The sequence below is a fragment of the Perna viridis genome, chromosome 5 (assembly GCF_037379345.1).
Source record: "Perna viridis isolate PV_CMFRI_1.1 ecotype Kerala chromosome 5, ASM3737934v1, whole genome shotgun sequence".
Taxonomy (NCBI): domain Eukaryota; kingdom Metazoa; phylum Mollusca; class Bivalvia; order Mytilida; family Mytilidae; genus Perna; species Perna viridis.
The window spans coordinates 27634578-27651811 of NC_142449.1; the positions used below are offsets into that span (position 1 = coordinate 27634578).

General features: G+C 32.4%; 2 protein-coding genes across 2 annotated transcripts; both read left to right on the plus strand.

The window, feature by feature from the left end:
- Positions 1 to 7058: 7058 nt before the first annotated feature.
- LOC148616918 (antichymotrypsin-2-like) lies at positions 7059 to 8490 on the plus strand. The gene has a single exon (XM_088584098.1). The coding sequence runs from the start codon at positions 7167 to 7169 to the stop codon at positions 8295 to 8297; it is 1131 nt and encodes a 376-aa protein (XP_088440224.1). The 5' UTR covers positions 7059 to 7166; the 3' UTR covers positions 8298 to 8490.
- A 137-nt stretch (positions 8491 to 8627) lies between these two features.
- LOC148616919 (antichymotrypsin-2-like) lies at positions 8628 to 11103 on the plus strand. Its single transcript, XM_088584099.1, has one exon. The coding sequence runs from the start codon at positions 9915 to 9917 to the stop codon at positions 11043 to 11045; it is 1131 nt and encodes a 376-aa protein (XP_088440225.1). The 5' UTR covers positions 8628 to 9914; the 3' UTR covers positions 11046 to 11103.
- The last annotated feature ends 6131 nt before the right edge of the window (positions 11104 to 17234 follow it).

Consider the following 17234-nt stretch of genomic DNA (forward strand, 5'->3'; position numbering starts at 1 on the left):
ATTTGTGTTCAATTAAGCAGCATGTAAAAAAAGACGTACATATATATATATAGAGTACTCATTAAAACCAAGTTTCAATACACACAAGTCTCCCGGAGCTTTCCATTCGAAGTTTATTCAATCGTAATGGATCTAAACACTGCCATATGAAAGAAAAAAAGGACAGTGACAAAAAGACACAAACAAACAAAACAAAACAAACAAAAAACCAAAAAAAAAAAAGCAAACATCCCCTAAAAACAAAAATAAAACTACAGACAGATCGTGCAGCAAAACCAAAGTTCAGACGTGGTGAACTCACGTGTTCCAAAAGGGTAATCTGTTTATGCTATACATGTATATCTTGTCTTGTTGCACTTGCACTAAGTACATGTAATGTAAAGGAGAACGATAGGAATGATGAACGACAGTCACTGAAAACATACTACATTAATTTTATTTTAAAATTGTAAAACTGATGCCAGCGAATATAAGCACCATAATTACGTTGTTTGTATCAAAGTTAGCCACAATAATGCGGTAATACACATTGCCATTTTTTTTTAAAAGCGGAACATGTCGATGAAATAAATGAATGAAAACCGAGTATCCTCTTAGTATAAGTGTTATACATGGTAGACAACAGTAAATTCATCACTGAATATGTATTTCAAGTTTCGAAATCGTTTTGAATTGGTATGCTTATGTAGTATCTAGGTAGAGAAAAGGCTTTTTGTGAGAGAAATAAAACACACACACACACACACACACTGATTCTAACATATAGTACTCCAGTCTGATGTTGTTAAAACGTTGAAATTTCTGGTCGAGAACATTTTTGTCGAATTTGGGGTTATATGTTCCAGCATACCATCGAAATACCCATAGGAAAGAATTATGCGTCACTCTTGGTCGGTCTGTTCCTACAAATTTACATTCGTACGAAGCCAGATTTTTATGAAGACTAGTTATATTATGTCTGAATAATCCTAGTTTTAAGGATTACTCACACACAGATGAATACTGTTCTAACTTCATACAAAACTGTGCTGTAGCTAGGACTGTCTAACTACCAGAATGAACTTTAAATTAAGGAGACACCTGATACAACCTCGTCTGCCTCATACTTAGACTTTAGTTTGTAGATAATACAAGACGTTTTATATTTTAAATGTCAAACGTGGTAATGTTGAATTCCAAATAGTAAATTTCCCGTTTCTAAGCCTATGGTGCATACATTTCACATTTTAATGTTACTGTTGAGCCGGTAGATCAGACATTTTCATATAAACTTCGTAATCAGAGGTATGTCCAGCCCAATTTAATATCATCACTACAGTCGACATAACAATTTAATTGCGACTGATATTATGAATTTATTTCGTACAGATGAGACAAGATATCTTCAATGAGATTTAAAAGAGTAATCAAGGGAACCAAGGCTTTATAGTCCGTGGGCTGGGAGAGTCCACCGTGCACCCCCACCCACTCATCAACTTCATGGTGATTTATAGGTACTTTTATACCTCCCATTACCGAATCAATTTGTGGCAAAAGAATATTCTCGGATTCTTTTTTCAGTATAAGCTTATATTTGTACCCCTCTGGGTCAAAAAGATTTTTGTGACTCAAATGTTTGAGAGTCTTAGACTTCCTTGGATAGCATGTGTAAATAAACTAAACAAATACAGGTATCATCGTATAGCTCAATTTCTCAGGTTTACAATAGTACCAAGAAAGTTGCAGTAACACTTAGGATTTTACGGTAAAATGCAAAAAAAATGTACCCCTACCCCGCTAAAAATCGCTTAAATTGACATATTTTTCAATGTAAAAAATACCTAGAGTATTAATGCTTCAGTAAAAAATGGCTTGTTTGGTATTTTCTGTTTAGTTTTATCACAATTTATACTTCTGGGTTTCTTTTGATGAATTTTGGCGATTTTCATAGTCAGAATTGATAAAAAAATGCGAAAAATGGGATTTTCGATTTTTCAATCAAAAATCACATAAATTCCACTCTACAAGTTATTACTCAAGTAAAACGTCTCAAATTTGGTATCATTTGATAGATAATTTAATTGTTGACATAAGTGAACTACAAAAGACTAATTTTCAAGAAAGGATTTTCAAAAAAATGTTAAAAATACCACCCCTACCCCTAGAAAACTGGTCTTAGTATCAAACAAAATTCTCATTCACAGCATACTGACATTGTAAAACTCATATTTTAGTCATCAATAATTATAATTAAGATAATGATGTACCTATCATATCTGATCAATTTAAGCGCTTAGATTTTTCTCTTGGGGTGACATTACTATAATATCGGAAAAATGGGAATTTTCAGGATTTAAGAGTTTTCTACTATATCACCCGATATATATATGTTTTTCAGAATACCATAGTTTAAACAAGCTTTTGTGTGATACGGTTCAATAATTTAATGTCTTAGCTTCAAAATGAGCTCAATAGTTAATATTTGAACTTTTTTAAGTCCAAATAGGTGGAAAATTGCCACCCCTACCCATGATAAAAATGCCTCAACATGAACTAAAATGTTAATGTTTGGCATATAAACGGTGTACAATAGACATGTTGTGTTCTAGTACATTGTATTTCAATTATCGATGTATTCATTATACTTGCTGATTTCAGGCACGTATTTTTCAGTTTCAATATGACAATAATGAGTTTTTCGTAAAATAGGTATTTTTCGGATTTTTCATATTTTTTTTCCCCATTTCAACGGTAATTGTCATTTTTTCTCAAGTACCATACTTCAAACAATCTTTTGCATATACAAACACATCTATGTAGCATCTAAGCTATCTAATGAGCCAAGGCATCGCATACTTTAACGTATTCCAAGCCATAAAGGCGAAAGAATGGTACCCCATACCCACTAAAATGTCTGTGAAAAACCCAGATTTCGTATGCGGTAGATTTGCATTTTTAAATGGTGTTGGATACATATATGCCAATCATTTATCGCAGTGGCTTCTTAGAAACCTTATATGTATAAAAAATAATGATAGCAAACAAAATCAAATCATGTAAAAACTGTGATATTTAAAAAAAAAATTATACAATTTACGTGCTAAAATGCGTGATAATCTGTTTAATTCTTAAATTTCCTTTTTTTATAGTATTTTGTCGTCTACAGGACACCAAAAGCTTAATTTTGCTTGATAATGTGATTGATACAAGAAGATCTCCATAATAAATGCCAGACAGACATTGCGTACAGTTCGTGTATGTTATAAACGATCATTTTCTTTTACATTGGGGCAGATTTTAGTGGGTAAGGGTACAATTCTTTCGTCCAAATGGCCTGGAATACGTTTAATTGCACATTTCCTTGGCTCATTAGAAAGGTAAGATGCGACTTAAATGTGTTTGAATATACAAAAGCTTGTTTGAAGAAGGGTACTTGAAAAACAATTTTACAGGCAAAATGGAAGAAAAGATTAAAATCCGAAAATTCCCAATTTTATGAAAAACTCATTATTGTCGGCTTGAAACTGAAAAAAACCTCGCCTGAAATGAAAAGATATGTTGAATACATCGATAATTAAAACAATAGTATCCAACATCGATTATGTGCTAAAAATTAACATTTTGGTTCATATTTAGGTATTCTTTTGATGGTTTGGGGTGGCAATTTTTCACCTATTTGGACTTGGAAATGTTCAAATAATTATTACTTGGTCTCATTACAAAAGCGTCCTCTGCTTTTCTAGAAACACCAGCCGAGTAAACGTCTTATCGTATTGACTACAAATGTACCAACATCAGCTAAAGTGATGTAGCTCCTTTGACAAAATTGTGTCGTAGCAAGTCACAAAGCTTTTAAGCGGTTCTCAATTACAATTCAAAATCGCATTTCCATCTCATGAGAATGTTGACATTACAACACAGAGATACATTTCGTTTCCTGTGAAATCTTAGAGTTAGTTTTGACACCATGTTAATTTTCATCGCGTGATTTATTCCTATATGTTTAATCAAGTTCAAGATCAAATCCGTGTGTTGTTGGCAATATCCGCTGTTTTATTGTGATTTTTTTTATCTGAATTTTATTTATCTATTACGGATAATTTCCCACAATTTCCGTATTATTTTACGTCATGATACTTTGTCAAGTTGAATGATATCGACTTACTATTAATTGTTTTGTGACTTGTGCCATGGAGCTATATTATTGTTGAAAGGGTATTCCCGGATTATACTCATTCACAATATGACGGTTGCTGCTGACGGAGCAGAACACCCTTACCTGTGGACACTCCCGATTTTTTGTTTTTGTGGTTCCTATTGCTAATGCTTTGGTTGGTTTATGTAAGGTCTTGTTTTCCTTGTATTCAGTTTTTATGTGTAATCTATTTTATTCGGCTCTCCATATTGTGTATGTAGATCGTCATGTGTTCACGTCCAGGCCATTCTGTTGACTTTGACGTATTTAAATTATCCCAGTACTGCCGCTTTGGTTTATTTTGTTGCCGATATTAATATTTTTGCATACGGGACATAATCAAAAGACATTTGTACATACATTCAGTCATTTTTGTTCGGTTGTCGAAAGCATACAATGTAAATGAAAGACACTGATACGTAATATTCAACCGGTAAGGCAACAAGCAATTGCCCCTCTTATAAAGTCTTTTGTTTTGAACTATATTGAGTATAGGACTGATTAAGCAATATGGCTATGTGTCGTTTTATTTGATGAATTATACATGTAACTATGCCAATTTGTAAAGTAGTTCTGAAAACTGGTGAAGTTCCTTATGTTAATGGACTTTATTTTTGTAAGCGTGTAAACATAATGTGTAATGAAGCTTAAGTGTTGATATGCAATGTAAGATAAATGTGGCATAGTGATTGATTTTATAATAGAGGCCTTGAAAGGGGATAATCTCCTGTTCAATAGAAAATAGGGGATAGGGAATAGGGGAAATATATGGGGATGGTGAATGGGAGTTTTAGAAAAGATTAAGGGATTTCTGTTTATTTTGATTTAGCATTAATAAATTGAATATATAACACGAAAAATAATATTAATACATCGGCACAACAAATCCTGTACATTAAGTCCCCTTGTAAAGAAATAATCATACACAGATGTGCATATATGAATGTTCATAACGGAAAAGTAGATCTAGAAAAACATTCCATATATAGTAAGCTAATGCCTTACAGGATTAAAACCGATTTGTGTTGTAATTAATATCATGAACCAGGAATAACAGTACAAATTACAACTCGGCTATCTACTTTTATTGCAACCATAGTTGACACAAGGTTTTATATATTGCTCCATGGTTGACACAAATGTTAAAAGACCAATGTTTTTTATTGATATTATCCCACAGGAGACAAGTCTGATTAACTCGAACCTTAACCCAAAATATACAGGTAGAGTTTTAACCAATCACAAATCGTCCTGGTGATCTTCAATTTGCATGACAGCATTAGAACCATATGCATTTAGCACTAGAGTAATAAATTGCTGCCATATTTGTTTTATTTAGAACATGTTAATATCCGTTGATTTATTTTCTAATATTTGAACAATACAATTTTGAATGTTCGCTTATGCAGTGTATAGGGAATCTGACAAAACTTGTTTTAGTTACTCATTAAAAATCCTCCCGTGGCTCTGTTAACAGTTGATTTCTAACAAGACGACGGCGAACCTACTAAACAACACTTTCTAGCATCATTTTTATGAACAGGAAATTTTCCAGGCAAGATGTAAAATACATCAACAATTGTGATAAAAATATTTTCTTTAGAAGCTGTATACAATTTAATAAGTGAAAGATCCTGAAAAAAATTCGGGGTGGTCCAAATGAAAGTCATTTGGCTTGATTTTTCAATCCTCCAATCAAAGGAAATACACAGTTTCAACAAACGAGTATCGTCTTCCAATTTTTGGTTTTTGTTTGTGTGTGTGTGAGTTGGTTTGTTTGGTTTTTCCCATTTTCCCTGAAATGCTTTGTAAGGTAGGCGTGTGCACGAGCCTCATGTGTAATAATAAGTGGTTCGATGAAAAAATACCTGTAATTGATCGTCTGATCAAAGTGTGAAAATATCTGCAAGAGCAGTAATTTTATGAAGGTATCCATAAGGCCAACACATCTTCCTGTCCAAGAACACTCAGATTTTTCCGAATGAAAGGATTCTTAGAAGGAAGGATTGTAATAGACTTCTATAAAAATTGCCGGTAAAAGTTCTTATTTCTGATCATCGCTGTATTGTTGTTTACATTTACATACAATGTACAAAAGTACCAACGCCATATTTAGCAGGAATTCATTATTGACAGTGGTTGATTGGCAGATGAAATTTGAAATTTTTTAAACAGATGAGCGTCCTCGACTTTTCCCAAATTCGCGAAAATTTACGTTTTATCTGTTAAAATGCTAATGATATATGATCACAACGTCCTGTGGATACTCTGTTGTCTAGAAATTAGCGTCTGGTCAAGTACTTGATATTTTGTAAGGTTACTCTGAACTTCTCTTTGGCTAGTTGATTTGACAATTAAATACCAGGTAAAACGTTGGTCCTTATACTGCCACTACTGGGTGTTGCATTCCAATCAGTTATTAATAAAAAGATTCTTTGAGAAAATGAAACCGTGCAAAAAATGAAGGTTCTGCATAGGAGGGGTGACCGGTGCTCCGTGGGACGACACCCTCTATCCGCCAATGAAAATGACACCAAGTTAGCTGCTGTAGGACGTACGGTTATTGAAATATCGAGGAAGTCTTAAGTAAATCACAATAAACTTTAAAAAAATACTTTGAATGCATTTAGGATTTAGGAAATATAACAAAGTAGATGCTTGAAATTCAAAATAAAATGTTAGCGTGATACGCAAAAAGTTATGAATGCTTATAACAGGATTAGTAATAATACCAGATGTTACACAAAATAGTCGCAACGAATTGCACGTTTCCCTCTATTTCGTGGTATGAAAATCTGTATTTTGGATTCTTATTTCATAAGCGTGTTAACCAGGCATACATTGCAGAAAGTTAACACTGAATGAACAAACAAATAGAAATTTAGAAAACATGTTGTATAATGCGAAATAAATATTAACTTTTCCTTGCTTAATAATTATTTCCCAACAGAAATCGTTTATTTGGAAAGAAAAAATCTGATGATCACTACCAATGGCTAGCCGAACTATCCAGTCTTCATTTGAAGACAGCTTAATTAGTTTCTCCCATGATTTATACAACCTCACAGATGGTACCACGAGCGTATGCATGTCACCGTACAGTATAATTTCCGCTCTTTTGATGTTGATGATTGGCACCCGTGGGACAAGTAAAACTCAAATAAAAACTGCCATCTTTAACAACACCATGAATGATGATGAGATATATGAACAATACAAATCATTAAGCAGTAAAGTTTTTGGTGTTCCCGATTTTGAACTCCACATTGCCACTAAATTATTTATTATGAATGGATTTACAATAACAGACGATGTCCGACGAGTTGCGAGGGAATATTTTAGTGCAGATATTGGACGAAAAGACTTTTCGAAACCTAAGCAGGCAGCATTTCATATGAATAACTATGTAGCAAAACGAACCAACAATAAAATTAAGGATCTAATTTCACCGAGCTGGCTTAACGCAAATACTGTCATGGTGCTTATCAATGCCATTTATTTCAAAGGAACCTGGGAAACAGAATTTGATCCAAAAGATACTAAAAAGCAGAAGTTTTATCTGTCAAGTAAGAAAACCATAAATGTAGATATGATGGCAATGAATCACTATATGCGGTATTGCAATTTGCTTGACTTTACAGCAATTGCATTGCAATACAAAGGAAAACAATATGAGATGGTGATTGTCTTGCCCAAGAAACTTGATGGATTACATGATTTGAAAAAATCGTTTTCCCCAGACATTGCAAACCAGATTGAGTCAAACTTTGTAAACACAAGTGTAATCATAAGAATACCAAAGTTTACATTTGGATCCGAAACAAATCTAAAATTCCAGCTTCCAAAGCTGGGCATCAGTGATATTTTTGTCGACAACAAGGCTGACTTTTCAAATCTTGTTAAAGAAAGGAATGACATATATGTTTCAGAAGCCCGACATAAAGTAGTAATAGAAGTTAACGAACAGGGAACAGAGGCTGCCGCTGGAACCGTTATAGTGACTGTATTCAAATCAGAATCTACTCAACCTAGATTTACTGCTGATCACCCGTTTCTTTTTTATATAAGGCATAGGGTTACTGGATCTATATTATTTATTGGCCATTACAACCCTCCAGAATAAACCCTCAAAGTTAAGAAAAATCGTAAAATGTATGTTACACAAGATAGTGAAAAAATACACATCAATTTATACAGTGGTTACCCATCAATTAAAGATTAATGGTATGAAATACAAATGATGAGCACATATTTCTGTAGATGTGTATTTCGCTTCTCATATATATGTATTCCATATGATAAAAATTTGAAAAGATTCTTAAATGTTGGAGTTAGTATTTTCAATATTTTATTGGTAAAAACATTTGATTATAATATTTGTTATGGGATTTTTTGAAGTTGATATTTTATTTAATACATCTTTAAACGGATGGTCAAAAGGAAATACGTGCCAACTGAAACGACAACAATTTTCTGTCACATACTTTTCACTACATAAATTTCAGTGTTTTCCAAGCACTACGAGATCAGAGAATATGCCAGGTTTCTGTCAAGAAGAAAAATATCCTAGCGAGCACGACAGTGACACATTAATGTTATATTTCACGACTTCCAGATCTGACGTCATTCTATCCATTGAAAATTGTGCAGTAAATTGAATGTTGTATGTTCTAAGAAATTACTCATAGTTATTAGTATAAGATATTGAAAATCATCTTACGCATGTGTGAGTACAAGGTCGGGAAATCTCAGATACCCAAGGGTTAGATTCCATAGTTCTCTGAAGAGGCACTGCCGAGTAAGTTAGAGGACGATTATAACTTTCCTGGAAAGTCTAACATTTTATCCAAATTTGCATGAGGATAACTAATGTTTGATTCTTTATGTAACAGTGGGTTAATTTTCTGATTTACAGTATTTAGAATTAAAATGACTTTCATTGAATAGAATCACAACCCGATGTAAAACATTGGTCATTCTAAATTGTCATTGGATAAACAAACTGAAGGAAAAAATCATTGGCGATTCTCGTTCAACTCGGTACTTTTATAAAATTTACAAACACACATTGGTAATATATGATCATTTATTAACTATAATATTGTGCCCTGATAATTCGGACTTTATCACTCATTAATTATATATTCCGTTGTTCAATTAAGCTAATCTCAAACAAGAGGCCAAAATAGCACAGGATGATTTTATGAACAGGAAGATTTATGATATAAGAGCATACATAAAAAAAAAACAACTATTGAGATAATATCTGGATTTTGTACTAGCTTTATACTTGTAATGACATATAGTAAGTAATAGTATTACTAAGGGTTTTAAAAAATGGGAAAGTCACCAAACGGTCTCCTACAACTAAAACTCAACTGTAAATGCTTTTAGGATTTAAGAGCTATTAAAATAAACAATTAACATTCAAAACAAATTATATACGAAAAACGTACATTTAAAGCAATTCAATGTCAGGAAAACTTTTGATAGGATTACGACACATGTCACACAATTAAGTCACAACAAATTGCACATTTCGTATTTTGTGGAATGCAATCGGCTTTTGGAATGCTATTTGATAATGTGTTAACAAATTAAATCATTGCACATCATTAACATTGAACGAAAAAAATGAAAACAAATTTAGAAAACATATGTTGTATAGTGCGCAATAAATATTCAATTTCCATTACATTATACCCATTTCTTAATAAAATCTCTTATTTGGTCACTACCAATGGCTAGCCGAACTGTCCAATCTTCGCTTGAAGGTAGCTTGATTAGTTTCTCCCATGACATATACAACCTTACCGACGGTACCACGAGTGTATGTGTGTCCCCATACAGTATAATTTCCGCTCTTTTGATGTTGATGATTGGAACCCGTGGGACAAGTAAAACTCAAATAAAAACTACCGTTTTTAACAACACCATGAATGATGATGAGATCTATGAACAATACAAGGCATTAAGCGGAAAAATCTTTGATGTATCTGATTTTGAACTCCACATTGCTACAAAATTATTTGTTATGAATGGATTTACAATAACAGACGATGTCCGGCGTATCGCTAAGGTATATTTTAGTGCAGATATTGGACGAAAAGACTTTTCGAAACCCAAACAGGCCGCATTTCATATGAATAACTATGTAGCAAAACGAACCAACAATAAAATTAAGGATCTAATTTCACCGAGCTGGCTTAACGCAAATACTGTCATGGTTCTTATCAATGCCATCTATTTCAAAGGAATCTGGGAAACCGAATTTGATCCAAAAGATACTAAACCGCAAAAATTTTACCTGTCAAAGGAGAAAAGTATAAACGTCGATATGATGACCATGAAACACTATGTGCGCTTTTGCGTTTTGTTTGACTTTACCGCAATTGCATTGCAATACAAAGGAAAGCAATATGAGATGGTGATTGTCTTGCCAAAGAAACTAGATGGATTGAAGGATTTGAAGACATCCCTTTCCCCATTCATGGCAAACCTGATTGAGTCAAATTTTGTAAACACCAGTGTAATCATAAGTATACCAAAGTTCACATTTGAAGCCGAAACAAATCTAAAAGTCCAACTTCCAAAGCTTGGCATCAATGATATTTTCATCGAGGGCAAAGCCGACTTTTCCAATCTTGTAAAAGAGAAAAATGACATATATGTTTCAGAGGCTCGACATAAAGTTGTTATTGAAGTTAACGAGCAGGGAACAGAGGCCGCAGCGGGAACTGTTGTAGTCACTCTATTCAGAACAACACCTACTGAACCGACATTCACTGCTAATCACCCGTTTCTTTTTTATATAAGGCATAGACTTACTGGAATTATACTCTTTATTGGACATTACAACCCTTCAGGTTAAGGCTTATCGTTAAACGTATGTAAATCAAATGTTGAGAAATAAAATATTCACACAACTATTTATCCATAAAATTAAAGTTATGAAGTACGAATAATGTACACATATTGCTTTAAATTTACATTTTTCCGCATACGTATGTTCTATATTCTAAAAAGTTTCGAAAAAATATTGTATTGGTAAATATATTACTATCAATATTTCTCTAATGGCATATTCATGAATTTGATATTTCTTTTATTCAATTTCATATATATGGTAAAGAGGAAACACGTATCAACTATTAATTGCGACAAAATTTTACTGTTACAAGCTGTTCATTATACAAGTATCTTAGTATCCCGTGCACTTCCACACAATTAACCGCCTGTTTAAATCAAGACGAAAAGAAAAGTCAAAGCGAGTCCGGAAATGAAAGATGTTATAATATTTCTAGGCTTTCAAAGCTGACGTGATTCTATTCATCGGAAATTAAACAGGAATGTTATATGAAAGTTTTAGTATCATGACAATATTACATGAGGCATTAAAAGCCTAACACCTGTTTCAATGTAAGATAGGGAAATCTTAGAATCCTAAGAGTACGAAGTAATAGTTTTTAACAAGGCTCCGATAAATCGATCTCTTGTCAAATATAATAGCGAATAAAATACTTCCATGGGGCATACTTTCAATTCCATTCAGTATTACTGAATGGGTAATCAGAATGGGGAGGATGGGGTAATAAAACATAAAGTAACTAAAATAATACTTACAAAGTAACAAAAGTAAATGAGCAACTCGGACTCCACTAAAAACTAGGAGCATGGACCAGGTGCACCGGTAGGATAAGCGTCCTCTGCTTTTCTAGAAACACCCGCCGAGTTGCTCATAAAAAGTCAAGTCCGGGGTAGACAAACGAGGGAAGGAAAACTATAAAGGTATTTTGATGTTATTAATTAATTAATTTAATACAAAATATCGGTCTAGATATTGAAGAATTTACAAATGTAAAATTCAACTTAATAATGTAAATATACAACGATGACAAATGCAGTAGGGAACCTATGCGAGATGGAGATTAGGGATTGGGATGGGGTATTGGGAGATGGTATATGGGAAGTTTATATATTCATTAAATCTTTGTAGTCAGATCTCAGATGGCGATGACCTTAAACACTTAAAAAAAATCCGTACAGCACTAAAAATATTCCATACAGCACTAAAAGAATGCACCAGTCATTATATTACCTACACTGTGTATTGAGCCCGTGAAATTATTTCTTTAATGAATACTTCAACACTAGTTTTTAAATGAAAAAGTGTTTTCAATGTTGCTAATGTCAATGAATTTCAGCAATGGAAAGTAATCCAAAATCCAAAAATGTAAAGGTTTATCTCTGTCTGTCTGTTATCAACATTGATTCGCAAGTTAAATATTATCTCGATTACCGTACATTCTTTTGTATCTCAAGGAAATTTTCATAGAAGACCAAATATTGCGATACATCGATGCTTAAATAACTTAACTATTATTTATTGTTAATAAATATTTAAATGAACTCAACAAAATGTAAATTGTTCTGAAAATTCCTGAACTTGGTTTAGATATAAATGTACTTGTAATAACTTGATATTTATGACAGGATTTCAAAGCTTTTCGCATATCTTAAGTGCTAATCTCTCCCGACTTCTCATGTAATAACTAATACCCAAATTCTCTTATTTCCATGTATTCAAACTCCGTTTGAATTATCTGTTATAAGTTTCTTCTAAAAAAACATGCCTGATATTTTAATTGTTTCTTTCGAAAAATTAACAAACAAGCAACAAATTATCAAATAAGCCGATTTCAAATGACACTTGAGGTTTGACGTCAGCACTTATACATTTTTCTCCGAACAATTCAAACTATTGGTAAGAAGAGGTCGAGAAGTCTAAATGGTCTGCTTTTCACAGAAAGTCGTATTAATGTAAAATCGTAAGTCTACAATTAGTCGTAAGTTATGACGTCATAATTGATCAACGTCAGAACGTACGACTAATTTTACAGTTACGAATTTTTGGATAATATATCACAGATCGTAACTAGGTAAATATTTAAAAAAAGACATTGGCTTAGGTGAATTTCCGAATTCATATTGGATGACAGTTTTGGCTGTATTAAAACATACCTTAAAATTAGTAACGATCGGTAGCATTATTTGACCAAAACATACAAGCAACCACATATAAACTTCATATAAATACACTTCACAGAGTTTATAAGCAATAAAATAATTATGTTTTTTAGCCTATTCAACATCTTCAAGTTGAAAATGATAACACAAACGTTGATATTTATATGTAAAGCTATCCATCATATCTGTATAAGGAGAAATAAACTGTTTAGATGTTTAAAGACGATCTGTCTCAGTTGCCACTGTCGTTTGCTGAAAAATACTTATTTTTGTTGACGTGGAAATGGTATTTCAGTTAATAGACTGCGAATGATATGCTGAAGGTGAAAACTTTTAACGCTCCCGAAGAAACATTAATTAAAAACAACTTTGATAATTTTTGTCAGCTCTTTTCTCAGATTTGATATATTATATGTATAACCTTCAAATATGATAATTTTTGCAATGATATATGTCCTACTCGCCAAATGCACGTTATGAACATTAGAGCACTACTTCATTGAGCTATGCTATAAATGATATAATTATTATTCATGATTTTAGTTACTTTATGTTCTTTGTTGCGTATGTCTGCTTTCCATGTCTGGTCCTTGTCCCTGGATTACATTCTTTTGATTACCGCTATAACCTTGGTTCCCTTGATTACTCTTTCCTAACGCATTACACTTACTGTCATGGTCTGATATGTCTATTGGCCGAAATGTCCGGCATTCATAAGGAATTAGTGGTTTTCATGGTCCGAAATGTCTTTTGGTCGAATTGTCCGGCACGGGTAAACATTGTGGTTCTTGTAATTTAAAATATTTTTTTATTCAATTTAGTTTCGCTTCATTCTGTTTCAATTCATATCGTTTAATTATGTTTTTATTACGATTTGAGTTATTTTATCGAATTGATTCGTTTCGATTCTTTCTTTTATCGATTACTTTCGTTTCGTTTTGGTTCGTTTTCGTTCCGCAATTTTTATGACCCGAGAATTATGGATAATATTGATTCGATTTGTATTTAATTATCGAAACTAGCAAATATTTTCCTACACTGGTTTGGCTCTCAATCGCACATATACAAGTATACCCAAATGAATGTGCCATTATGCCGTTTTTCAGCTCCTGGAAATGCAGGTACAAACCGGATATTGATGCTTTTTCTTGCCATAAGTATATAGAACCAAGTTGATAATACAACCGTAAACGAGAGGCAAAAATATAATTTTCAGTTAATGATATCTTTATTGTTACAAATTTGTTGTCAGAATGGGACACTTCTTATTCAAACTAACACAAAAGATAGCAGAAAATTTGTTTCTGAAATTTGACATATTGGTTTTTCAAGTCCAAAAAATCTTTTATTGTGATCAATAAATATATTGCAGAAGAAAAAAAACTAACGATATAGTACAATTTCTTTTTACGTATTGATTTACCGTCTCGGTTTTTGTTAACGCGGTCTATTTCAAAGGTACGTGGAGAACTGAATTTTGACCCAAAAGCTATGAAAAAAAAAATAATAAAATAAGACTCCTTTTGACAAAACGAAGTATGATACAAGTTGAACAATGTTTCAGTACAGTACCGACCGGTAACTGATGTTAAAAAATGCGACAGTCTGCCATCTTGTTTTTTTAATTATTGGGTATCAACTTTTTTATTTCCTGTGAAATGTTGTTATTTAATTAAATGTCGAACTTAACTGCTTTATAAGAGTATTTTATTTTCAATTGACTTTTGGAATCACTTCTGTCCGAATCACACAACTACAAAATTATCGCGACAATAGCAAGAATACAGTTATTCTTTCACAAATAAATAATTACAATATCTACGACCTCTTTTTTAAGTTAGTTGAGTTTTGATTAAACATAGGTTGATGATGACATGATAAAGTAAATATAATAAAGACAAATGTGTGTTTATCTTAGTTTAGTCAATATGACAGAACAACCAAGTACTTTATTTAAAAAAAAAAAGAAAGACCACACAGTAAGATTTGTTCTTTTTATGTATGATTTAAAACATTTCATTCAGGTGATAACGCAAATGTCAATTTTCAAAACACTGTTTTCGAACCCCACTAAGTTATAAGTATTTGGTCAATCGGGAATCAGAATTGCGATCAGGTGACTTGCGTTTTTATGAAAGAGCGTCAAAGGGTAAAATACGAAACTATACTGACTGAGTCTAAAAAAAAAAAAAAAAAACAACTACGAAACCGATGACAAGCATAACCCTTTATATAAGTACCAATCGATTTTGCGTCCTGTGCTTCTTTCTCAAATATCCACTGAATAACCATGTCCAGGCATATAGTGATTAAATGAGAAACAACCGATTAGGAAAAAACAATACAATGGCTTAATGATAAACAAAGTTCAGAACAGTTGATTGTAGACGTTTTGGAATTTAAGTAAGAGTCTTGCAGAAACAAAATCATTACCCTTTACCGAATGTTAAAAGTTAAGTGAGGTTACGAAAGTCCATTTAATCTTTGAAAATTTCTTTTCCTATATAAATAATACAGGTAGTGTTTTGAAATGTATTTATCTGCACATATATGTTTAAGTGCAAAATTAGTTAGCTCTCTAAGCACAAAAAAATAGATATTTGCTTTTCTATTTTTATGACGAATATGAATATGGTAAGTTTGTCAAAGAGAACAACCCCGCCGGGAAGGAAAATGTCAGCTCAAGGACACCTATTGGACTTCAAAGAACAACGAGGAAACCCCATCACCACAGGGCAAGCTGAAGCTGACCCCCAAACAATACTATACCTCATGAGCGAATCAGTTAATACAAATGCTCTCTTTAATGATTTGACAAAAATATCATAATTATATCCCTTCTGAATTAGCCTATCTAATGAGTCAACTTATTTAATAGGGTATAGAGCTTTCCGTGCTTTGTAAAAAAATATTACCATAAAATATAGGTGGTGAGATACCCGCACTCATTAATTGTTACAACTGCATCTGTATTTGAGAATGCGTTAAATTATAGACAAATAATAAATTTGAACAGATTCGAAATATCCCAAATAGACATGTAATTTATCATGCACCTCAAGCGATTATTCATCACTCCAAAATATAGTTATTTCCACTATTTTCATAAGACTTTGTTATAGACGAGTCGTGATATCAAAACCAGAGCACAGAACTATGACAAAAGACACAACAATTAAAACAACAACGACAACATTTTCTAAAGAAGAAAATAATAAAATAATAAATACGTTAATGTTACCTTTCTTCTTCTTTTACAAGGTGATAACATTCTTAAAATGGCAACAAATTTTGAGTAAACACTGAAGGCAGTATGTAAAATAAGTTACTTAGAAAATATAGTTTTCTACGATATCAATACGATTTCTGCTGCTGTTATTTTCATTGATGTTTGAACCGACAGTTTTGGTTTCTTTAAAGGGAATTTATTTACATCTATTTTAAGTCTGTTATTAAGGAGGTAGACCTAGCGTAAGGGACATAACTCATGAAATCAGTGATATGTTTGCATCATACTCAATTGCACCAAAACCTCTCAAGCTTTTGTTTGAAGTAGAATAAAATCAATCCAAGTTAATTAGATTGATGTAAAATGCTGAATACAAACGTTCCAATGATTTTAAAGGTTGTGTTCCTTACCCTAGGTCTACCTCCTTAAACGATTATATGAATGGACCTAATTCAAATGGACTTCTCCTAAAGATTTGTTTAATTAATTAGTGTCTTTAATTAGTTTATTTAACAAACATTTTTTTTTAAAACATGGGGTACTTTTCATTGATGCTACTAGTGGTGTAAGCCTTATTTGTTTGTATGACTCATGTCGTAAAATGATGAAAACGAGAACAAAATGAGGATCGATATTTTACAAGATAAGTTGTTTGTCTTTAAGTGTGTTGTTATTTTCCAAATTACGTTCTCTTTTCACTATTTTGTCAACCAATCCTTATTCTGAAAAAATGATAAAGTTCCGTTAAATATTTATTAAGATTTATATGTTTAGACTTGTTGCAACTCCGTCATTATCAGATAT